Here is a 25,219-nt window from a genome sequence, read left to right on the forward strand (position 1 = left end):
GTTATTGCCAACAAATTTATCACATGGTGCAATATAACTTTTCCATACTTGTTTCTCAATTATGTTCAATTTGGACTTGAAATTTTCACTTTTCATAAGCTTTCGGATCTGTGGTCCTATAAAAATACGTAAACGTAGCGAAAAAGAACTACAATTTATCAAATACTGTCAGCAATTTGATTGTTTTTTTTTATAAAAAGTTGATTAACTCAGTTAAATTTTATTCGATTTTAATTAACTTAGCCGCAGAACTAAATGTTTTTTGAAACTGCATACCAAAATTTAGTAGTTTTTTACCAATTTGACATAGTAATTTTCGTTCAAAGTACGGTAAAAATGCAAAAATCTGAAAAATTTCATATATTTTTAAACGTAGCTCCCTTAATTTTTATCCGAACTATTAGTGTTATGTTGTTAGTGGAAAGGTGTACGCTTTCTCTTTCCAACGACGTATTACACTATATTGTTGGATGCATACTTTAAAACATAAAAAACGGTTTTCTTACCGTAATTTAAAATTTCGATGTGAAAAAAAAAATCTAGTATGCCACAATGTTTCATTTAACAATATCTACAACCTACGCTATGTCGCATCCCAGAAGTTTTTTGACTGTAGAACCGTGTAATTATTCGTTTCCCTTTCAAAAAATGTTATTTGGATTTAAATATAGCAGTGTTTGGTCATCTAATATTTTTTTAATTTAACGATATTTGACAATTTGGTCAAAATCGGGATACTATATAATATACATAGCTTCCTTTGGAACAATCGGGCTCGCAACAAGCTTAAGTATGAAAATTATTTTTGTTATTTAAGCTATTTCAACCAAACTTACAGATTGCAAGGGCAGCGGACAAGGTAAATATAATTATTCGTTTCTCTTTCAAAAAATTGTATCTATATATATAAAGTTCCTTGTCCAATTGACTGAGCATTGTACCGGCCAAACGGCTCAAGATATAAGTTTAAAATTTTAACACAACACAGATATGACTAATTCATCGGCGTTTAAACGGCGTTTTGGAAAATTTGCCCTACAAGTGCGTTAACCCTCTAATGGGTAAGACCGTCTGTAGACGGTCATCCGTTTTTTAAATAAAAAGGGAAAACTAATAAATATTTCTCTTCGAATATATTTATTATATACTAAGAATTGATTTTTTGACGTTTAAAAATATATAAGATTATTTTTCGATGAACCGTTATTTTACAGAATTTTGTTAAACATTGAAATTGTGGAAAATACTAAATTTAATTATGACCAAATAAATTGCAACTTTAATCGCCAAAAAAATATATTGACTAAGTCTATCGATTTGTGAATTTGACTGCAAGTAGGTAATATTATTCTCTTATGATTTGTAGAAAAATAAATACAAAAATACAACTAGCAGTATTCTTGAAAAGCTCAAAGCCAAAAAAAAATATATTGACTAAGTCTATTGATTTGTGAATTTGACTGCTAGTAGGTAATATTATTCTCTTATGATTTGTAGAAAAATAAATACAAAAATACAACTAAAAGTATTCTTAAAAAGCGAAAAATTGAACACCGTCTGTAGTCTTTTCGGTTTAAGCCGAAAAAATATGGCCGTTCGCTTGCATCACAAGGGTATATCGTACGCGGCTTTTAGCGATAAGTTTTATCATTTCTGGCTTCTAAAGTTCTTTTTCAATTGGTAATCACTAATATAACTATAAATATGCAATTTACTTAAATTAAAGTGTCTATTATTTATAAAATATATTAATTTGTAAGTAATTTTAAATTAACAATTGCTTGAGATGATAGATTCTGTAGAAGCGATGAAAAGTTTGGAAGTTATAATAGCGATGGGACTCCGATTATGTTGTCGACAACATTCAATGTAGAAACCCAGACTATTCCGAAACCATTAGAAAATTGGAAAATTATTGAAGATGATAATTTCAATGCATTTCGTCAAGTCATTCATTTCTTTCTGTCATTCAATGCTTCCCAAGACACTCAGGCAACAGTTTCACCCAAAGTGTTGGTCCTATACCCATCGATATAGAAGAACTATCCTCATCAACAACTGCAGGCTTCAAGCCTTTGCAAAGAATTCGATCTTATTTGCCCATACTTGAACCAACTAGTCCAAAATCCAGTCTACTTCCCGCCCAGTTCTGCTTCAAGATTCAAGGAGTTATCGTAAATTCGGTATTGTGGGAAGATAACAAGTGCGGTAGGCTGGCATCTTTATTTTTTGGAATAGCACCACTCCTCAGATCCAATTCCAATGAGGAAAGAGCTAAAGCACTGCATTATGGCAGGATGCTGAAGCTATATATAGAGGTTAGTTGCCTGCAAATAATTGAGGAATACAATAATCACATTTGAAGGAGTCATTTGATAGACGGCCTTATGGGCAGTTACAATCCAAAGACGAAGATAGGAAACATAAAGAAAGCTATTCTACTATATGATGAGTGGATTTTCTATAATTTCGTGAACATGAATACCACTAATGCAAACATATCATACAGTTGGGTTCTTGTATAGAAAGTTTCCGATTCAGATTACAAAAATAGCAGCAGGACTTGTTTTCTTTAAGAAATGGCATGCAATGACTTGACCGGCTTAGCAATCACTGGAAACGAGCTGCTCTTTTGATAACAGATAAAGATATGATAATGCAAATCATTTTTCAATTTGGCTGGATAAAAAGAAACAAAACTATGCATATATTTAGTATTTTGGTAGAAGTGAATGCTCAATTTATACAAATCAGTCCCCAAAATTTTTTTTGAGACAACCATTACAAAAATTAATATATCTTAAGACATCTAACTTAACAAATAAATGTAAACAAGGATTTGCCACATATTACATAGTAACGGTCAACTCAAGAATTTGTTCATTTAAAATTGCTTACAAATTGATATATTTTATAAAAATTATTTAAATTTAAGTAAATTGCGTATTATTATAATTATCTTAGTGATTACTTACTCAAATAAAACTTTAGAAGCAATAAATAGCAAAAGGTATCGCCAAAAGTCGCGAACGATATTCCCTTGTGATGCAAGCGAACGGCCATATTTTTTTTCCCGCTCAAGCCGACAAGACCGTCTACAGACGGTCTTCAGTATTTTGCACCTGACGGTCGTTCCAAACAACGGAAAATTATGAAATTGAAAACTTAAGCTTATCTAACCTATATCTACTTATAAAATAAATATCAACTTGATTGAATGACTATTTCGATTTTGTCTGTTAGCGGGTTAAATTAGATGTCAAAGTTGGCGTTTATTATACATATAGCAGCGTTTGGTCAGCATTTACGTGGCGCAGAGGATGGCGTGTAGACTTAGGCGCAAGAGGTCCGAGGTTCGAATCTCCAACAAGGCAAGGTTTTAATTTAATTCATTAACTTCATGCTTTTTATTTTATTAATATGTTTTAAAATCAAAAATAAAATATTGCAACATTTTTTATTATTGTTGTTGCACAAAACTTGCACAAAATCTCAGTGGGCTGCAACATAAAATTTGTTTAACAGATGCCAAAGCTGCTGTTAACAGGCTATGTTAATGGAATGATTCAGATAAAATATTTTTTTCTTTTTAAATTTTTTTTATAAAAAATAATGTGTTGCTACATTCCGTATTTTTGTTGTTGTTTGTTTTAATTTTTGTTAAGACCACAGAAAGCTAAACCCATAGATGCAGCATTAGCAGCTGTTAAAGGTTCTGTAAAGAAGATGATATACACTAAAAAATAATTTTCTTTAAATTAATAATTGTCTTGTCAAACTTATATTAAAAAAGCTAAATAAACCGAATTGTTTGTAAATTGTTAATAAATAAATGCCGCATTTGGTATGCTTATCGATACATCGCTTTGAATGTCATATCGATATTTACTTTGCATAAGTATCGCTTTTTGCATCAAAAAATAGCGATACACATCACTAATAGTTGAAAATGAATTTTGTCGGCGAGAGATCGGTGGGTGCAGCCCAATTTGCAGCTACAGCAGCATCCACATCAACAGGCATATTGTTATGGCCAACAACAACAGCAGCAAGGCAGCCAGCAACAAAAACAACAACAGCAAAAGGAACAGAAGCAAATGCAAATGAAAAAGCAACCAAATAACTTAAATATTTTGAAAAATTTTTTTGTTTTTTAAGTTATCTCAACCAAACTCACAGATTTGCTTTTGCACGCCAAGTCTCAAATTTTTTTTACCAAATCTAGATTTTTTCCGCCAAGTCAGGCTTTTTTCCCGCCAAATCTGGCGATTTTCCCAAAGTCCAATTGCAGGGGCAGCGGGCAGCTTGAATATAGTTATTCGTTTCTCTTTCAAAAAATGTTATTTGGGTTTACATATAGCCGTGTTTGGTCAGATTGCAAAAAATGATGTGTTGGACCAAAGTGCAATAAGGCGTGGGTTCATTTCCCATTTTTTAACTTAATTTTATTAATATTAATGGTCAAAATCGCGTAACTATATAATATACTCGTACATCGCTGTCATAGGAACAATCGGGTTCACAATAAGCTTTAGTATGAAAATTACTTTTGTTTTTTAAGTTATTTTAACCAAACGTACAGATTGCACGGGCAGCGGGCAAGGTGAACATAATTACTCGTTTCTCTTTAAAAAAAATTTTATATTGTGTAAGTTTTTTGCTACCTATTACATTTAGAAGGAAATTTCCAACAACAAAAAATGTTAAATTCTTCTCAAATAACTGATAATAATCTTCGTACGAACGGTGAAAAACGTATGAGTCTGATTTGTAAAAGAAGCTATCATGTCATTAAGCAGGTATTACTGATTAAGAAACCTGTCGAATAAACCCAATGTTAGAAATAACGACCCTTTGCTTTTGAATGACAGAGACTGCTGTTGAAATGCCTTTTCTTGCACATATTTTTGCTACTTTTATTCTTTTCTTATATACAAACACTTAAATATGATCAGATTAAGAATCAATAAATTTGTGTGGTGCCCGGGTTATAAAATGTTTTTATATAGATAAAAATTGAGTGTCCGAAATTTCAGGTTGTCCTAATTAACAAGTGTCCGAATTATTAAAAAAAACAGTAATTTATTTTTGCGTAAAAGAAGTTTATTCAAGAAAATCGTTAGAATTATTCCTCTTGTTCACAATTCAATTTTGCGAGCGAAGCGAGCTAGGGGTTGGTGAGCGAAGCGAGCAGGGGGCGGAGCCCCCTAGTTGCAGATATAAATGAGTAATGAATGCAATTCAGCAAAATTCAATTCAATTTCATTGCGTCATTTGATCAGACGTCTCTCATTAATTTATGACAGTCATTTTTAACGCTTTGCTGGCCCCAATGTTGACGTTGTCGACGCCCACCACCCAGCATACTGCAAGTGACAGCTGATGGGCCCCAAATTCCTCCCAGCGGGCTCACTCGCCTTTACACTTACCAAGGGCGTAGGCAACTTTGTGCGTAGGGGGGCCAAAAAAAGGAATTTTATTGTACATCCACATACCAAAAATCTCTAGAGATTTTTGAAAGCAATGATTTTAAGAATTTGAAAATTTCGGAGTTTACAAAATGTGAGTGATTTCATATTTAGACCCCGTACTTAAAAAAAGTACAGGGGTCTATTGGGTTTGTTTTAACGAAGATGTGCGTAACAGGCAGAAGGAGGCGTGGCAGACCCTATAAAGTATATATATTCTTGATCAGCATCAATATCCGAGTCGATATAGCAATGTCCGTCTGTCCGTCTGTCTGTCTGTCCGTCTGTCTGTATGAACACCTAGATCTCAGAGACTATAACAGGTAGAGACACCAAACTTGGTATAACCTCTATATTGCAAGCAGATCAAGTTTATTTCAAAATTTGGACACGCCCCCTTTATCGCCCACAAATCGAAGAAAAAATTTCATATCCATATTAAAAGAACAATTTCAAAGCTAGTGACATCAAATTTGGTATGTAGCTTCCTCTATATTGCAGTCGGATCAAGTTCGTTTTGTTTGGATCTGACCCCTACATCATATAGCGCCCATAGGAATAATCGATCGAAAATCAAGATTTAGTATGAAAAACTTTTTTGTTTTATGAGATATATAAAACACACTGAGCATATAACTTGGTTTTATATATCCTGTCTAAAGTTGGTTCAAATCGGACCACGATATCATATAGCTGTCATAGGACCGATCGGGTGAAAATCAAGTCGTAGTATAAAAAAAAACTTTATTGTTTTATGAGATATCGTAACCATATAAAACTTTATAAGTTAAGACTTTTTCGGAGAGTAGTTTTATGTGCGCCATACATAATATATTATTATTCAGGCATGTTCTATAAAAAAGCATAGAAAAAGCAATATTCTATGCCCCTAAATTATTGAATAAAATAAAATTGATTTTCAAATAAAATACAAATGCCTATCAGGTGTGTTCTACAAATTTGTAAGAGCGATAAAGCAACCGAAAAGCAATTGATTGTGGTTCTGAAAAAAATTAACCATTGCTTTGACAAAATTAAATATTAAATATGAAATAAGTATGCAAAAAAATATGTTCGGGTGCAACTACCCCCCTGCCTACACCCTTGATACTTACCATGCCATACGTCAAATATTGAGCGCCAGTTTTCAATTGAATTGAGTGTGCGAATGCTGAGTGACAAATGGCAATGTTGCACTTGCTTATCAAACTCTCAATTTAAATGATGCCATATTTAGATCGCTACCGAAAAATCGTCACTTGAAACACCATTATCACCGAGAATATAAAAGTTAGAGCAACCAAATTTGGTGAAAATACTTCACCTATCGAGCCTGTTCCGAATTCCGAAATGAGTGTAATTGCCGCAAATCGAGTTGATTGCCGTTCCGAATTGCGCAAATCGACAAGAATTGTCGTTTTCAAAACGTTTGCTGTTGAGCGAGCGGAATCCAAAGTAAGTGCTACATAATGCATTAAAATAATTAAATAAAATAATTGAGTTTTTTTATAAACATCTATAAAATATTGCATACAAAACAAAATCAAGCAGCATTGTCTTAACCGAGCTGTTCTGAATTTCACTTTACTTTACCATATTTAAGCTACAGCCTTGAAGTTTGCAACACACATGGGATAAGAGTTCTGAAGTGTGCTAAGCATTTAATCAAGAATGGCTAATAAACAGAGGAGATACATATTTATGGTGATATGGCTAAGCTAAGGGAATAATTTTGCCGACGAGACCACCATATACTTATTTCATCATGTTTGTCCGTATGAACACATGGATCTCAGAGACTATAAAAGTTAGAGGTACCAACTTTGGTGACAATGGTGAACGCAGATTCCTAATTTTGTCACCCCCTCCCTCATCACTGCCCCAGAAATCTATAAAAACTTTAATATCTAATGACAAGAACACTTCAAATTCATCGGATAATTTATCGAATAATTAAGAAAATACATTTTTAAGGAAGCGGGGGAAAGCAGCCAGTGCCGCTAAAACTTGTTAAGCTTTAATTGCATTAATCCCTAAGTCTTGGGACACATGATAACTATTTCAGTCTCGACCTGTCCTATAATTTGGTGCACAAAAAGTATGGGAACCAATTTTTAGTTGCTTTTGAAGATGTTTATTTATTTATTTATGCACGACTGAAAGCAGTCACAAAGAAAAAATTACTAAGAATCAAAATTTTAAGTTTATATTAAATAATAAGAAGGGGGCTTCGCCCCTTGCTCGCTACGCTCGCCTACCCCCGGCTCGCTTCGCTCGTGGGAAGGTGTGAAAGGGCTACAGTCGAGCCCACTCGACACTTATATGGTCGGTACCCACATCTTCGCGGCCGTTTGATTTAATGACCATTTACTAAATAAACAAATACCAGAACTTGCAAAAAAGTCGCAACACTTTCATACTGTCAAAAAAAAACCTGTTTCATTCGGACAGATCCCAAAAGGTTGAATGAAAATACACTCAATTGTGTTTTATGTCAATAAGGGAAATGCTCATGCAATAACCACTCGATTTGTTTTTATTTTGGTCGGGCTTTTCAGAGACTGATTTTCTGAGCTCAAACAAAAATAGGGTCTTTAGTGTATATAAGGAAAGTCTTATTGAAAAATTGGTCAAAACACCATAAACTATACAGAAAACGCTGAAAAAACATCCCTGCCGCATATTCCTAATACTGCGGATGGCAGCTCGCGCTAGTGACGAAAGCGGCACGAAGTGTGCGAAAGGTGACTCGCAATATTTACAGCTAATATGGAAAATTTGCTACGACTGTCCGATAAGATCGAGGAACATACCGATCGAAAGGTTTAGCCCTAGATAACGTACATACTTACTGGCATACTAAAACTTTTGCTAAGTCATCTGGTTCATTAGAAAAGAGGGTAAAAGTGGGAGGGGCAAAATATAAATGATTGCAGCTGCAATTTTTTACTTTTTTAAATTCTTATCAAAAATACGCATCGATTGATACCTCGATCCCTTAAATCCGACAACTAGTTCAAAAGATATTAAAATTTTAAATTTTTAGTCGACTTCTCAAAATAAAATGGAAAGTCCGTTCGTTTGTCTGTTCCTTTGTTTGTATGTCTGCATCAAAGCGCATAAGAAAAACTAAGATGTAAAAATGGGGACTTATTCCTTTTCGAAAATCTAAAAATGTTTGTTTTACGACTTTTAAAAATACCGCTAGCTTAGCGGGAAAACGCTATTTCCCGCTAACATTGAAACCTCGACAGTTTTCAAACCATAGAATCTACAGATATGTCTTAAGAGTACCTTTAAGCTTTTTTCTAAAGTACTCAAGTAACATTTTACAGGTGAATTAAGGATTTTTACTTTATACTTTGCCGATTTCTTAATTATTAATTTTCAATTAGTGTTAATACGTAAAATTTTGAGTTTTTTGGTATTTGATACATACATTTTGGCTGAGAGGTTAACTGAATATATACATTTTTGTTTTGTCGAAAATCACGTTATAGTACGATAAACTTTTTTTTTTTTAAATATCTAAACCAATCTGACAGATAAGTCAGACTTTTACTTCCTGACTAAAACGGTTTAAATCGCTCCACTATATCATATAGCTGTCATAGGATAGGTCGGTCAAATATCACGTTTTAGTACGAACAACTTTTTTATTATTTGGGATATCTCAATCTGACAGAATATTCATTAAAGTTAGTTTTTTGTACTTCGACCAATCTTTATTCAAATCAACTGACTATATTATATAGCTTGAAACAATCAGTCAAAAATTTAACGCCTCAATTCTTGGGAGTGCCGAACGGCTTTAAACTGCCTGAATTGATTATGAATTGATTTTTAAATTTAAGGTGAGCATTTTAATAACCTTCTCTCAAAGTATCAAAATTTTCTAATATCTTCCAAAAAAAAAAACTCTTTACGAGGTTAAAGTCTAGTGACGAAAGCCTTTTCATGCATCGAAATTACTGCGATCCAATTTTGTGACGATCAATATTTAATTTAACTTATAAATTTAAAACAAAAATATATAAATTAAAAAAAAATTCCAAGTAAACATTTTTTTTGGTACATCGGTTTCGAGGAGCTGAAGGAATCTTCTCAAGGCTGCCATAGAGCTATGTTATGTATGGAGCCTAATATACCGTAGATAGTGCAAACAGACTCCAACATTTTAATGTTTGTTTCTAATTTAATTTTAAATTAGAGAAAAAAAAATTAAATCAAAAAGACTGTTTTTGTTTCCCCTTTTTACAATTTGCTCATCTGTAAGCCCTCATTACATGATAGCCTGATCGAGTTGACATGGAATTTGAATTTACAGAAGAAATGTATATTAACTTAAAACATACAGACGTAATTTCGTCGAAAATATATGTTATGATAAATTATTTCTAAAACTTCTTTCTTATATTGTAATAGCATACATATCCCAGAAAAAATATCTCTACACGAGGTAAAAGTCTAGTGACAAAATCAATTGCAAGCCCCAAAATTTCTGATATCCAATTTTGAGACGAACAAAATTTAGTTTAATATAAAAGTTTTAAATAAAAATATAAACTAATAAAAACAATGGAACTCCGCCCCCTGCTCGCTTCGCTCGCCTACCCCCGGCTCTCTTCGCTCGCGGTGAGGTGCGGCTACAGTCGAGCACGCTTGACAGTAGGACACCCTGAGCCCATGTACTCTTTTATATAAGTTGATTGTTACCCATTTTCAATGGGCTCAGGGTATAAAAATTACACACGCGAAACTATGAACAACTTTCGGTTTTCTTAAATCACTGTGTTTATCACTGCAGACTACGTTATTAATGCCCCACTGAACTAATATATCACTCGGTATTACATTAAACGTATTTTATATTAATTAGAAATTGATAAAAAAAAAATCGTAATCGCTTGCAATCGATGTAGAGTGTGTCAAGAGTAGCCACAAACTACAACTTTGCTCAGCCTGCATTCTGGTAGCACAAATTTTCTTCTCTCACTCTCTCCCTCTCACGCAACAAATTCGAGCCTGCCAAAGGCTGCTGCAGTGCGCGCGAAATTTGAAATAAAAGACAATGTCTAATTTTATGAGATTTTTTTAAGCGGAAAATGCTAAGTTTTTTTTTACAACGATAATAAACAGATACTTATTATATATATGTGTAAGGAGTCGGAAATATTAATAATTAAAATTATTATTTTGCAGCTCGGCAAAGATGCAAAAGTAGTGCTCTTTCTCTCATGCAATTTCATGCATAGCTATCAGCTTCTGCTGATTTTTTCCATGCAAAATTTAAATCAAATTGTATATTTGTATATACATAAATTATGCGTTAATATTTTCATTGCATGATATCGATAATATTTTTGCTTATCGCTAGATTCTTATTTGGTATCCAAAAAAAAAATGGGTACTAATTCTTACTGTCTTTGTGCGCGCCTTGCATACAAGCGTATACATGCTGTCTCGCTCGCACGTTAGATTTGCCATGCAAATGTAATTATTGAATTAAATGTAAATTCCGAAATAACTTCTCTAATTATGGGTCAATCGCTTTGAAATTTTCAGGGTCGTTTAATACGCATACTTCTCAACTGATTGTTCAGTTAGGGAGTGGCATGTCATAAGTTGCGCCTGTAAATCGTTTTGTGCAATTTGTGGACGAAGGAGGCATGGCATCTAAAATTGGAAACAAACTTGACCTGCGTATGGTATTCACAAACCTGCATTCCAAATTTGAAGTCTCTAGCACTTATAGTATCTGAGAACGACGCGTTCAAACAGACGGACAGACAGACGGACAGTGCTAGATCGACTCGGCGGTTGATCCTGATCAAAAATATATATACTTTATGGGGTCTGCCACCCCTCCTTCTGCCTGTTACATACAATCTGCCAAACACATTATACCCTTTTTTGCTCATTTTCAGGGTATAAAAACAAAAAACGAAAACTGGCATTGTGCACCGTGCGCAAAAAGGGTGAGCTTCTTTGTATATAAAAATTAACTTTTGCGCAGTGCCGAATGCCAATTTTCCTTTTTTTTTTTAGTTTATATTTTTATTTAAAATTTTTATATTGAACTAAGTTTTGTTCGTCACAAAATTGGATATCAGATATTTTAGGGCTTGATATTGCTTTCGTCACTAGACTTTTACCTCGTGTAGAGGTTTTTTTTGTAGGATATCAGAAATTTTTGCAACTGCTTTTGCATTTGACATTATAACTTTATCATTAATGCAGGCAGATAGTAAAATATATAAATTCAGTTGTTAAATTCTTTTCATATTTCAAAAAAATTTACCTTTTATTATAAAGAAACCTAGGGGCTCCGCCCCGCTCGCGTTGCTACAGTCGAGCATACTCTTCTGTCGGAGACCCCGTACTTACTATGGAAAAAAAAGTTTTTTATACTAAGACTTGGATTTCGTTCGATCGGTCCAATGACAGCTATATGATATAGTGGTTCGATTAGAACCAACTTTGGTCAGGATCTAAAGTTCTAACTTCAATGCATATTTTATTAGTTTGGTTACGATATCTCGTAACACAAAATAGTTTTTCATACTAAGACTTAATATTGGACCAATCGGTCCTATGACAGCTATATGATATAGTGGTCCGATTTGAACCAACTTTGGTCAGGATATATAAAACCAATTTAAATGCATATTGTATTAGTTTGGATAAGATTTCTCATAAAACAAAAAAGTTCTTCACAGTAAAACTTGATTTTCGCCTGATTGGTCCTATGAATGCTATATGATATAGTGGTCCGACATGAACCAACTTCAGTCAGGATATAACTAACTTAAATGCATATTCTATAATTTGGTTAAAATATCTCATGAAACAAAAAAGTTGTTCGTACTAAAACCCAATTTTGACCCGATCGGTCCTATGACAGCTAAATGATTTAGTGGTCCTATTTGAACCAACTTTGGTCAGGATATATAAAACCAAGTTAAATGCATATTGTATTAGTTTGGTTAAGATTTCTCATAAGACCAAAAAGTTTTTCACAGTAGAACTTGATTTCCGCCCGACTGGTCCTATCACAGCTATATGATATAGTGGTCCGATTTGAACCAACTTTGGTCAGGATATATAAAACAAAGTTAAGTTACTGTCGGAGAACCCGTACTTACTATGAAAAAAAAAGTTTTTCATGCTAAGACTTGGATTTCGCCCGATCGGTCCTATGACAGCTATATGATATTGTGGTTCGATTAGAGCCAACTTTGGTCAGGATATATAAGTCTAGCTTAAATGCATATTCTATTAGTTTGGTTACGATATCTCGTAAAACAAAAAAGTTTTTCATACTAAGACTTAATATTGGAACGATCGGTCCTATGACAGCTATATGATATAGTGGTCCGATTTGAACCAACTTTGGTCAGGATGTATAAAACCAAGTTAAATGCATATTGTATCAGTTTGAGATAACTCATAAAACCAAAAAGTTTCTCGTACTAAAACATGATTTTCGACCGATAGAAAAATGTATTTATTCACTTAACAGGGAATATCTTCCAAACCCCTCAGCCAAAGTTTATGTTTCGTATACCAAAAAACGCAAAATTTTATTTAAGTTTAAAGGTACGCCTAAAGCCCGCAAACACACCTTTCCAATGATATATAGAACATATCTGGAGCTTTTATGGTTTGGAAACTGCTAAGGCTTCAATTATAGCGGGACTTAGAGTTTTCCCGGTAAACTAGCGGTTCTTTCAAAAAGTCGTAGAACAAACATTTCTAGTTTTTTGAAATGGAATAGATCCCCATCATTACATCTAAGCTTTTTTAGCGCTTTGAACTAAAATATTCTAATTTATTTATCTTTTGAACCAATTATCAGATTTGGGTGATCGAAGTATTAATCGACGAGTATTTTTAATAAGAATTTAAAAAAAATAAAAAACTTAACCAAAAGACCCCAACAGCCCCATTAGATGCAATCATTGAAATTTTTCCCCTCCCAATTACACCCCCGTATCTCATGACCCTGGTTGGTTAGAAAAAGTTTTAGTATGCCATTTTAATAGTTAGGACTAAACCTTTCGATCGGTATACAACTGCAACAACAACCCTAATCGGACAGTCATAGCAAATTTTCCAAATTTGCTGTTTATATTGCTAGTCGCCTTTAGCACCGTTTCTGCTGCTTTCGTCACTAGCGCGAGCTGCCGTCCGCAGTGATTAAGCTAATTATATCATTAAACATTTATGCCATTGCGCTTTCATAATCCGTTATATAAACCGTTTTGTTTGTCAAGTCGAAAATCAGCTGTGCGAAAAAATATGAACAATGCCACCTTATTTGATTCCATTAAGAGTATTTACCGTTTTTTGGGTTCAAACATAACCAATAAAAGGTTGTCGTCTATTTTAAAAGCATTTATCATAAATTCATGTAAAAAAAATTTCGTGGAAATCGCCTAAATATGGGGAGACGCCAACATTGTTCTTCAGAGAAAAGACAAATGATCAGAAATTTTATCAGTCAAGGAAAAACCTATGCATTTATTAGAAATCTACTTGGAATTTCTAATGGCATGATAACTTACGCGAAAAACTTTTCATCGAAGTCCGAAACACGTGGCAGACCAAAAAAACCACGGAAAGGCAGGACAAAATGATATTACGGACCGTTAAAAAGCAACTATTTATGACTTCTACGCAAATCAAGGAGGAGTTAAACCTGTCAATTGACACATCATCTATAAAGAAAGAATTAATTGCAGCTAAACTTAAAGCAAGAAGCCCAAGAAACGTTCCCCTATTAAAACAAGTACACCTGCAACGTAGGCTGCAGTTCGCCAGAGAGAATAAAAGCGAGCCTGACAACGTTTGGCACAACATACTATGGTCAGATGAGACAAAAGTGGTACAGCTAGATAAAGAAAATGAACATCAGTATGTTAGACGTCCTCCTAATCAAGCATTCAATGAAAAATATACCTCTAAGACCTTCAAGCACGGTGACTTAAGAGGGATGCTATAGGGATCCTTTTTGTGGAATTGTGTTGGGCCTTTGGTTAGAGGGTTCGGCATTATGGATGCCAACTATTATTATGCTCAAGAGATGATGCCCCTACGATGGATACTTCAGCAGGATAATGACCCCAAACACACCTTGAGAATAGCAAAGGAGTGGTTTCGATCTAAAAATAGTGACGTTATAGAGTGGCCAGCACAATCACCTGATTTAAATCCCATAGAACATCTTTGGATCGATGTTAAGAAGAAGCCGAAGAACTCTGAAGAATTATGGCAATACTTGGGATAATATTCCACTATCCAGATTCCGCAATCTTATAGAATCTATAAAGTCACGATGTGAGGAAGTCGTTCAAAATAAGGTAGGATCAATTTCATATTAACTGTAAGAACTCAATTGTATACTTATAAAATTGCTGTAACCATAGACGATCATTCAGTAATTCTCTTTGTTCTTATTTTTTCGCACAGTAAATTTTCGACTTGACCAAACAAAGTTGTGATTATTAGAAAACAAGGACATGGCAGGACCTAAATACTTAAGCATCATTAAAGCTAATTATATGTACTATTAAAACTATTAAAATAATATTATATGTTATAGTCGGCTTCGATATATTCTGTGCCGACTCCCTACTCCAAACTTTACCCAACCTCACCAAATACCCATCTCACCCGAATAAATAAATTTAATTAATCATTTTCGTAAACTTTATAATGTTTAATTATAAATAATAATTATAATTAAGCCAAACATTTCATCATTATTATTTTAATTATAAATTATATTCGATATTCGTGTTTGTGTTGCTTACGATATTTAATATTTAACAATTATAGCACCTAACAGCAATGAACGGAGTACCCTTAACAAATAATGTAAACAAACATAAAAATGTAAAAATATAAATAAGTTAAATGTGAAAAAAAATATACATATAGTGCATAATTGTGCTTAAATATACAAGTAAGTGTTATTAATTATGTGTAGTTAATATCAATATGTTTGTGTGTTGCATAAATGAATTTTTTTTCATATTTACAATTATTTACTAGCATCATACATTTACTAGCATCAGCAGATCTGTTGTACAAACAACTTAGACTGATGTGTTAAGAATAAAAAAATACATACTAACTGGACTTGAAGATCTAGTGTAAAGTATATAAATGATACAAATGTGTATGTAAATTACGTGTATTATGTGTTTGTTATGTTCATGTTTTATCGTTTGTGCCACCTCGATGTTTATTCTTATTTGTATTTCCTTTATTATCGGCTCTGTCAATATATTTTGTTATTTATTTAAATAGGCGGCTATCGATAGTTTTTGGCGGTTGAATTAATGTACGGTGGGGTGGCGACCCTTAAATTTCGACCAAAAGGAGTGATTGCATTTGTTGTTTCAACAACCGTTTTTTTTTTTTTGAGAGAGAAAAGGAAAAGAAAAAAAAAGAAAGGAGAGGAAGTTTTTCGGAAAAAACCACGTTGTGAGAGTTGGAGGTGGACAGCGGTCAGGAGCGGTTGCCATTGGGCAGACCCAGATTTTATTTTTTAAAAGGTTGTCGCGCTTTGTTGTACTCCAGCACATGTGTGCCTCGCCAGAAGTTGTGCCGTGCGGATACCTGTGCCGACCCAAATTCCGCTGTTTTTGAAATGAAGTCGTGCCCGACAAGAGCTATCCGCTTAGAGAAGAGTGCTGTGCCGTCAATTGTGTCTTGTGCCGCATTGGACATCCTTATATCCACTGACAGCGATAACAACAGACGCACCAAGGCCAGTGGAATCATATCTCCCGCAACAGAGGGCATCAGTTGGCATCGTCGTGGGAAAACTCTGGAGTCGTCCATTGGGATCCATTCGTCCAAGAGAATCGCAGCCCGTTGTGACATCGTACAAGTGAGTCAGAACCAATTGCCAGCCACGAGTATGGCCAAAGTTCTAAGTTGAAGAGCTGCAAAAAACGTTCGCTTGTTTCCCTTTGTACCGCCCAAAATAATTTCGACGCTGCTGTCTTAAATAATCATTAATATTTATTGGAAATATAAATGGAATGTCGTACATAACAAAAAAGTCGAACAAAATTAAAAATTAAAGCTTATATAAAATTAAATAATAATATAATTAAATTAATTAATAATTAAAATTAAAGTAAAGTAAAATATAGAAAAAAGTAAAGTAAAGTAAATAAAAATAATATCTGTATAAATTGAAACACAACAGTTTAGGAACAACACAAAAACAATAACATTGCAAATTCACTCAACAATATACAATAGATATTGTATACATATATATACTCATTCCTATAAACATATATCGCCCCTTTACCTATCCAGAGAGCTCTTTAGGTAGGCAAGGTAGTCCTTAAGCGATACATATTCACATCTACATAGAATCACACACTAATCACAATCACATTTAAATATCACACTTACCGGTATATGAACATACATGTATATACATATATACCTAGATACATTTATAATTCGCGCGGTGTCTCTGCACTAGCATCTTGCCACAGTATTTTCCGACGAGCTTGTTACTTTTTTGAAGCATCATGGTGTTCCTAGCCTGTTTCGTTTGTTTCTTCCTTGTTGATCTGTTGCCGAATTGTTTAATTGTTTGATACACACATACCTGTAATTAGAAGTTAAGATAAGATGGTAATTATGGAGAAGAATCACATGACGGAATAATATAATACTTACCTGATGATGAAAATGTCCGAGTAATTATTGCTGTAGGGAGGGAAAGGAGAAACACGATGGGCAACACAGGATGAAGTAGGTCCATTCGGTGGCCAACATGAGGGAGATGACGGAGTGGTGTCATCTCAGGCAGGGCGGGTACGCCTGGGTCCGGAACCGTGATCCTGTTTGGACGAGAGGTGGATCAGTGTTGGGTTTTGTGAATATTTGTTTGTTTGCTTACCGTTTTGTTGTTGATTGCAGGTTTTGTTGTCGTCTGTTGTTGATTTATGTTGTCTTTTGTCGCAGTGTTGTAAAGTGCAGTATGTCAGCAGATGTTTTGTGTATCGATGGTGTAATCGATTGTTCGGACTGCGGGCCAGGGATGGGACTCTACCCTGAGAACCGATGAGCCAGCCGGCGCGGCCCACCGAGAAGAAAAGCAGTTTGTAACATGTTTGTGTAATAATATGGCCTTCCCTAACCAAAAGAGCTTTTGTTGGTCAGAGGGAGGGCATCGACAAAGATTTCAAAGTAAGTACATATGCATATACAGGCGCACACATACATTAACAACATTGACAAAATTTATAATCTATCTGCAGCAATGGACATCAATTAAGTCTCTTTTGTGGGTGTCTCGCAAAAGCAGCAGCAGATAAAGCAGGAGAGCAAGGAGGATGACTACAGGTGTCGGCTATCCGGTGACGGCTGCGCACTCGCCTGATAATTGTGTGGGGGGGGGACAACGGGACTGTTGTGGCACTTGGCGCGCATATGTGCATGGGCCTGCGCCAAGCTACCGCAGGGACGACTCACTGTGGTCCCGGTTGCTTGTGTTTGGACTGTGTGTGTCTCCATCAGTGTGTGTGCCCGTGTCCCAATGTGTGTGTTGCTAGCCGCTTGAGTGTTGTTTGTTGTGCGTGTGTATTGCGGCTGGGTGGCTGCCGCGGCTGCATGTGTTGTGCGTGTGGATGTCTCGTCACTTAGATGTTCGCATATTTGTTATTTATTATTTAATGTGTACTTTAAGCTTCGCGCTCACGAAAATTCTGCCTTGCAGCAGCCACCACGCGAACCCGACTGACTTCCTCCTAACCTCATAATCGCCTGTCAAATCCCTTATTCCTGCTTCTCCTAGATTTATCATTCTTTTCCTCCTAATATAAAGCATAAAGCTTTTATGTAGTGGTCGACGCTGATTCGCTACATGCCTTAGGTGGCGCTAGTAACAGCTGGTTGCCTATCGATAGCTCATCGCCGACCATAACATCGGGGGTGCCACTGAAATCGACACCAACCAAAAATCACCTTTAGGAGATTTTAGGTTACACAGACCCCAGTTCAAGATGATTTTTAAATCTCCATCATTTTGGCCGGAGATTTTATCAAGTTCCCTGACATAAAGCTTGTTATACGTAAAAAGTGTTACCGTTTCAGAAAGGTCATTGAATTTTATAACTATCTGTATTAACACATTTCAATATTACAAAGGTTTTAGTTCATGATTTTTAATTATACAAAATGTCTATAAAATCTCTAGTGCAATTGTCATTTATTTGTAACGCACAAAACTGTCCCGAGATGCCACCTAGAATCAATTTAAAAATATTCGAAGTCTTTAATATGTTATTTTGAATGCGTTTTTTTATATTAAATAAACATAAAAAATATTAGTTTAGTGAAGAGTTTAGTGTACATTTAACAAAGTTAATGCAGCACTTCTATTTTTCATTAAGTGGCAACTTTTGCAGTGCTTGTGGTAAGTGTGAATGTTTTCAGTAAGAAGAAGAGCTGGACTGATTACACAAAGTGAAAAAGAGATGGCATGTCTTCTTCGATTAAATTAAAAATCATCATATATGTGTCCTTGTCGAAACGGTAGCTATATACAAGTCTGTTCAAAATAAGAATATCTATAATTTGTTTGTATTTGTACATAAACAACATAGAAAACGCATACGTGCTGTCAGCAGTCGCCAGTGGATCCGATGCGCTTCGAAGAAACCTGTCCTCAATACCTTCCTTGGCCAACTGTTCTTTCCGCAAGAAATCAATGGCCAGCAATCTTGCAAGAGGCATATTTAAATTTTATTTTTTAACTTAAGCACTTTACAAATGTAAACAAATCCAATTTGCCATTCGCAAGCATTCGAGTAAGAGACTAAGCAGCTGACATGAACTCAGGGTTGTCACACAACTTCCATTTTTTGGCGGTCAAAATATTTGAATATTTTTGTTTTCAATTTACAAGCGATTAGTCACAATTTCCTACATACATATATCGCTCCTTTACCCACCCAGAGAGCTCTTTAGGTAGGCAAGGTAGATTTTTAGGCGGTACAATTCCTGATGTTATGCTTGTTATACCAGATTTAGACTGCCGCATCATTATCGAAGATGCGAAAATAAAATAATGCGAAGCACTTACACTGAAGTCGCATCTTCGAAATCAGCTGTTCGCAAACTCGCAAATCAAGAAGAAGAAAATTAAATGATTTTTATTGCAATTAACAAAATAATGAGTGAATATATTTTAACCCGAATAGCCCTGAGCATCATTTTTTCGAGTTTCTTCATGAAACTTTCAGGACTGATTAATTTAAGGTCGCTGAATCCGAAAAAAAACATTATTTTTGTTCGTCAGGATAATTACAGGACCATTTTTTCGTCTGTTACCATATGGTAACGCTAGTACCAACAGGGTGCAGGTTTTCTTAATCCTACAAAATACAAATATTTGAGAAAAAGTCTAACGAACAAAGCTTTATCCAACAGGGGGGCTCCTCCTTGGTATATCTAACCAAATTTGGTTCAGATCGGCGCACTATATAATAAAGCTGTCATAGGAACAATCAGGGTCTAATTCACCTTCAGTATGGAAAACTTTTTTTTTTCTGAGATATCTCAACCAAACTCGCAGAATATGCATATAAGTTGGTTCTGTGAATCCTGACCAAATTTGGTCTAAGTCGGTTCGTTACATCATATAGCTGCAATAGGAACAATCATATTTTGTAAACAAAACAATACCGAAATGCGAATAAAATGTATGGATAAAACATGTACCCTGTCGGTACTAGCGTTATCATATGGTTACAAGAAAAAAAAAGCGTAGATTTACCGAGAAAAGTGTTTTTTATTCCGTATTTTTTTTATAATTAAAAAGAGCACTCTTTTACCTTTCTAATGATGTGTACATATAGCTCAGAGCTAAAATTAGTTAAACGATTAAAATTTGCTTGCGACGAATTGCGAAATGCCGTTTTTTACACTGCAGAATATTTTAATTTTTTTTATTAACTTATTTGTTTATTGGATTTCACAAGTATAAACTTATTATTTAATGTGCTAGTCACGATGTGTTTCTCACTTAGAATGTAATTATGCTTTATATTAAAGCTGCATCATTAATAATTTTATATTTATATATTAATTGAAGTTAATTAAATTAAATTAAATTTAATTATCACAAAGCTATTGATTTTAATCTAATGTCTGTAGGTGTATTTTGAGCTAAATACTAAATTGCGTTGCACTTTGTATTGTTCTTAATACGTGAGGCAGATTGTTCCATAAACGGGCAGTGTACACGAAAAATTGATTTTCTGAGCTTGCTTATTTAATTCTAGGGCAGATAATATTATTTATTCGTTGCGAAGCGGCAAATTGAACTTTTTGAAACAGATAAGCAGGCTTCTTAGTTCCAATTATCCTGTGCATATGGATAAGGTCAAAAATTTTGTTGGCGTATATAGCGATGTGGTCGTACCGTCTACAATTAAATACATATCCAGCGATTGCATTAAAGGCAACCTTAAGCTTGCACATGTCATTCGCATTACAAATACTTCAGCCCCATAAAACAAAGTATTATTGCTAATTTTTCGATCAGCTAACTTCAAGAGATTGTTTTATCAGTTAGAAACAACAATTTACTCTTAGGGCAGTTTTCTCATCATCATTTCAAAACCTACTTTAACCATAGGAAACTTTACCCTTACTTTAAAAATGAGCAACACTTGTCAAAAAATTTGGCGCTAAATTGAAAATACTGAATATTTGTTGTGAATTGGGCCTATATCTCAACCGCTTTGAGAGCTAGAGCAACCAAATTTGGCAGACAGACAACCATAATGGTGGAGTAATTCACGCCACCGTTGTCCAATGCAAATCGCAAAAACACTATATAAAACCAACATTTTTGAATATAGATCTCTTTTGTTATTAAATAACTTTTCGTGTTGTTTTTAGTTATTTTTTTGCTTATTCTCGTTAATATGAGATAAACATCGCGGTAATTAATTGGGATAAATTATGATAAACAATTCGGGCTTCTTAAGGCATACAATAAATGATACACTGTATGGGGTTGCCCTTAGCAACATCGAAATAATCGTAGTTGGCGATTGTTAAGCCCTTAAAGTTTGGATAAACTCCCCCGTAACTTATAGCCTGCCTGGAACTAAATTTTTGACAACAAAGTCAAAGTTCCCTTAAAAGCCAATTTGTCTAGACGGTAAAGTTGATAGCAAGATGAGAAAACGGTCCTTAGATTATTATATAAAAGTTAATATAATGTTAATATGTTGTCTAAAAAAAAATTTTTAGTAAATGCCCATCGCTTGTTACCATATGGTAACGCTAGGGTAAAAAAAATACAATATCAGAATATCTTGCTCAGCTTACAAGTTATTAATTAATTTCATAAAACTGCTCAAAATCCCCATAGTGCTCTGTTAGCGTGTAAGCAGCGCGCTTCGAAAGTCATACAAAATGAGAATATTTATCACTCGCCCTTTTTGCACATACATGTCCTTAAGTAGCCAAACAGAGGAGATGTATTCTGGCACGCAGGCTCATCTCTATGTATGAGTGCATCTAACAATGAGTGTGTGCATATGGATGGGCTGCTGAGAGAATTGGCAACATTGCTTTGCTTATAAGTTGCTTCCCTTTAAATTTTGTATGTAATACCCTGTTATCCCATAAATAAATATATAAAATTATTAAATCAACACATCGCATTTTTTTATCATCTACATTTACAAATTTATTAGATTTACGGTGTTTTTCCTTATAAAATATTAAAGACAATAATTTGTTATAGGTAAAGGGTGTTTTATAGCACGCATGCTTTGTGTTTTGCCAGCAACGAGCTCGGCCAGCCAACTGAATCGAAACAAAAAATAATTTTCCCCCAGACGACACGTCCACCGCAAAATTTCATAGTGGACGCCTCGTCATGCTTTTAGCTGAGACACTCTCAGTTGTATGGGATGACTTCTCTATAGGTTATTTGCTTAGTGCTTCTTTTTAACGGCTGAAACTCAGTGATGCGCCCAGTGTAAAGTTAGTATTACTTCGTGGGCCGCGCCGACCAGTTCATCGGATCTCAGGAGTGGTTCCATCCAGTTCCATTCCGGACAGATTTGTCGCTTTTTAAAATGAATTTGCCTGAATTTTTCTGAAACATCCCTTATCCGGAAATCTGTCCTTTTTTAATTTCTGTTAAACTTTTAATTATTCGCCTAGAATATTTATTTAATATTAAAAAAAAATAAGTGAGTGCCATTCACGTTAAAGTTGATTCGATTTACTCCTAAACGAATCAAAAAAAGTTTGCCAAAATTTCAGGAATCGTGATTTATTGGGCTGGTTGGGCGATGTTAACAATTGCAGCAACGCCTGTTACAAATCTCCTATGCCAATTTAACTATTTTTTTTTTTTTTTTTGCGAGTTACAAGTTTTAAAAAGTATTGAAAACACTTAAATCATATTTTTTTTTGTTTTGTTTTGGGTGCTTACTGTTTGTTTTTATTTTTGAACATAGATTATTTATAAGACTCTTTTCCGATTTCATAATTTTTAACGGTCAAAAATTAACAACATCGATTCAAAAACAGCAATAATACAACAGCTGATGCATGGTATTATTCATGTGTACCTAAAAACTATGAAAAAGTTGAAGTTTTGAGATTTGTCCTGTTTTTCTGTGTCTTTTTAAAATATGTTATGGACTGCTTTTTCTCCTTGGGCCGCGCCGACTAGCTCATGGAAACTCCTCACGGGTTCGCTTCCATCCCTGGCCCGCAGTTCACACAATCGATAACTTGTCGCTAACTGCAAACAGCTGCAGCTCAACTACCATCACTATCGACAAAAAGATAAACAAACTACGCAAAAAGGAACGACAGCGGCAAATACTGCAACAATAAATACAACAGGTAAGTAAAATTCAAAAAACTACAAGAAAACAACACTAATCCCTCTTTCGTTCAAACAGGGCCCATTTGCAAGACCCGGGCGTACCCTCCCTGAGACGGCATACATTCCTCGTCTTCCATTTGTTGGCCACACGTACGGGCCAACCTCAGCCTGCATTGGACATAACGTTTCCCCTCCCCTTCCACAAAAAACTTAGCCGGACATCATCTTCATTTTCATGGTAAGTATAATTTTATGTTCTTAATTTTCAATGACATCGAATTAATTTGGTTTGTCTTAATTGAATTAATTCTTTATCTTCTATATTTACAGTTTTCTTTATATATTCGGCAAAACTACAATGAGGATGAGACAAACCAACAAAACAGGAACACCACGATGTTGCAAATACAACAAACTTGCCGGAACTGATGTGGCAAGATGACAATGCGGAGACGCCGCGGGAATAAATATATATATGTATCTTTGTATTCACGCAGGTGAGTTTGTGAACGTTTGTAAATTTGTTTTATGTGTTTATGCAAGTGCTAATGTGAATATGTTTTGTTATGAATATATGTGAATGTAATGTAAATATAAATCGCTTAATTCTACCTTAACCTGCCTAAAGAGCTCTCTGGGTGGATTAAGGGGCGACATGAGTTTATGTTTATAGTAATATATATATACATATATCTATGTAATTAGGTTTTGTGCTATGAGTTTACGAGTTTACGTAAACTGTTGTGTCTTACTTTACACAGATATTATTTTTATTTATTTTACTTTACTATTTTCTTTATTTTACTTTACTTTAATTTTTAATTTTATTTAATTTAATTATATTATTCTTTTTTAATTTAAAATAAGTTTTAATTTACATATTTTTAAGTTTAATTTTTATAATTTCTTTCAAGGTTCGACTTGTATATTTTTTTATGTATGACGATCTTCAAGTTTCTTTTAATTAGGCAAAATGCGCTAATAAATATTGATCATTTAAAAAAAAAAAAAAACAACAGCGGCTGGTTTCTTCTTGGCGGCACAGGGGATACAAAAAGGAATTTCTCTTGCAGCTCTTCTATATATTGGCCAATATGTGGCGGGCAATTGGAGTGGACTCACTCGTGGTCCTCCTGCTACGAGAATGGTTGTTGAGATGCTCTTCTACGCGGACGATGAAGTTGGCTCAATTGCTGCTGTTAGGCTGGGAGTCGTCGCAGCCAGCAGATGTTGAAGAGTAAGCGACACTGGACACAGCTCACAGATGGCCTTCGTTAGCGACTGCTCAATTCACAACAACGAAAGAATGGAATTTTTGGATCTAGCGCCATTCAGCGTTTCTGCACTGGACGAATCCGGACAATTTATAAAAAGCCACCGTCGCTGACCGCTGTCAAAGTCGAAGTCTCTGTTCGCATACTCTGCAGCAACGTGGTTTAATGAAAAAGTTTTCAATCCCTTTTGCTCCTATTCATCCCACCGTTGCTGCAGTTTGAGTCCAATTTCACTCAATTGCTTCGAAGGGGCATAAGGGGGTATACGCATATGCGCTGTCTCGTTTTGAAGTTGCTACCTGTCTTCGTCTAGCAAAACGTTTGGAGTTGCCACTCCCCCCACAGACTCTACTCGCCGCATTTGCCGATATTACCTATCGATAACTAGGTGAGCGAAAAAAAATTATATCTTCATTTTACACCTAAAAACTAATTAAACACACTCGCAGTCTGAAGCTTCACCATGCAATGAAACTTCGATGTTGAAAATAAAATATTCATGCATTGAATAATTTTGAAAACATCGATAGTATTGATTTTAACATCGATGTTTTTGCAGCCCTACTCCCTAATGC

The 25,219-nt window shown here is 34.7% G+C and overlaps 1 protein-coding gene across 1 annotated transcript; it reads left to right on the forward strand.

Annotated features, from left to right (window-relative positions):
- The first annotated feature begins 15,887 nt into the window (after nucleotides 1–15,887).
- On the forward strand, nucleotides 15,888–23,326 carry LOC117793852. The gene is made up of 2 exons (XM_034634279.1): nucleotides 15,888–16,368; nucleotides 23,212–23,326. Exons 1-2 carry the CDS (start codon nucleotides 16,126–16,128, stop codon nucleotides 23,281–23,283), a joined length of 315 nt encoding a protein of 104 aa, XP_034490170.1. The 5' UTR covers nucleotides 15,888–16,125; the 3' UTR covers nucleotides 23,284–23,326.
- The last annotated feature ends 1,893 nt before the right edge of the window (nucleotides 23,327–25,219 follow it).

Source organism: Drosophila innubila, chromosome X (assembly GCF_004354385.1).
Source record: "Drosophila innubila isolate TH190305 chromosome X, UK_Dinn_1.0, whole genome shotgun sequence".
Classification (NCBI taxonomy): Eukaryota; Metazoa; Arthropoda; class Insecta; order Diptera; family Drosophilidae; genus Drosophila; species Drosophila innubila.

Excerpts from the sequence above, each read along its gene's own strand:
- LOC117793852 (XM_034634279.1), top strand. The coding sequence starts at position 16,126 with ATGAAGTCGTGCCCGACAAGAGCTATCCGCTTAGAGAAGAGTGCTGTG. Across the intron at positions 16,369-23,211 it reads CCCGTTGTGACATCGTACAA|CTCATGGAAACTCCTCACGG; the intron begins GTGAGTCAGAAC and ends CGCGCCGACTAG.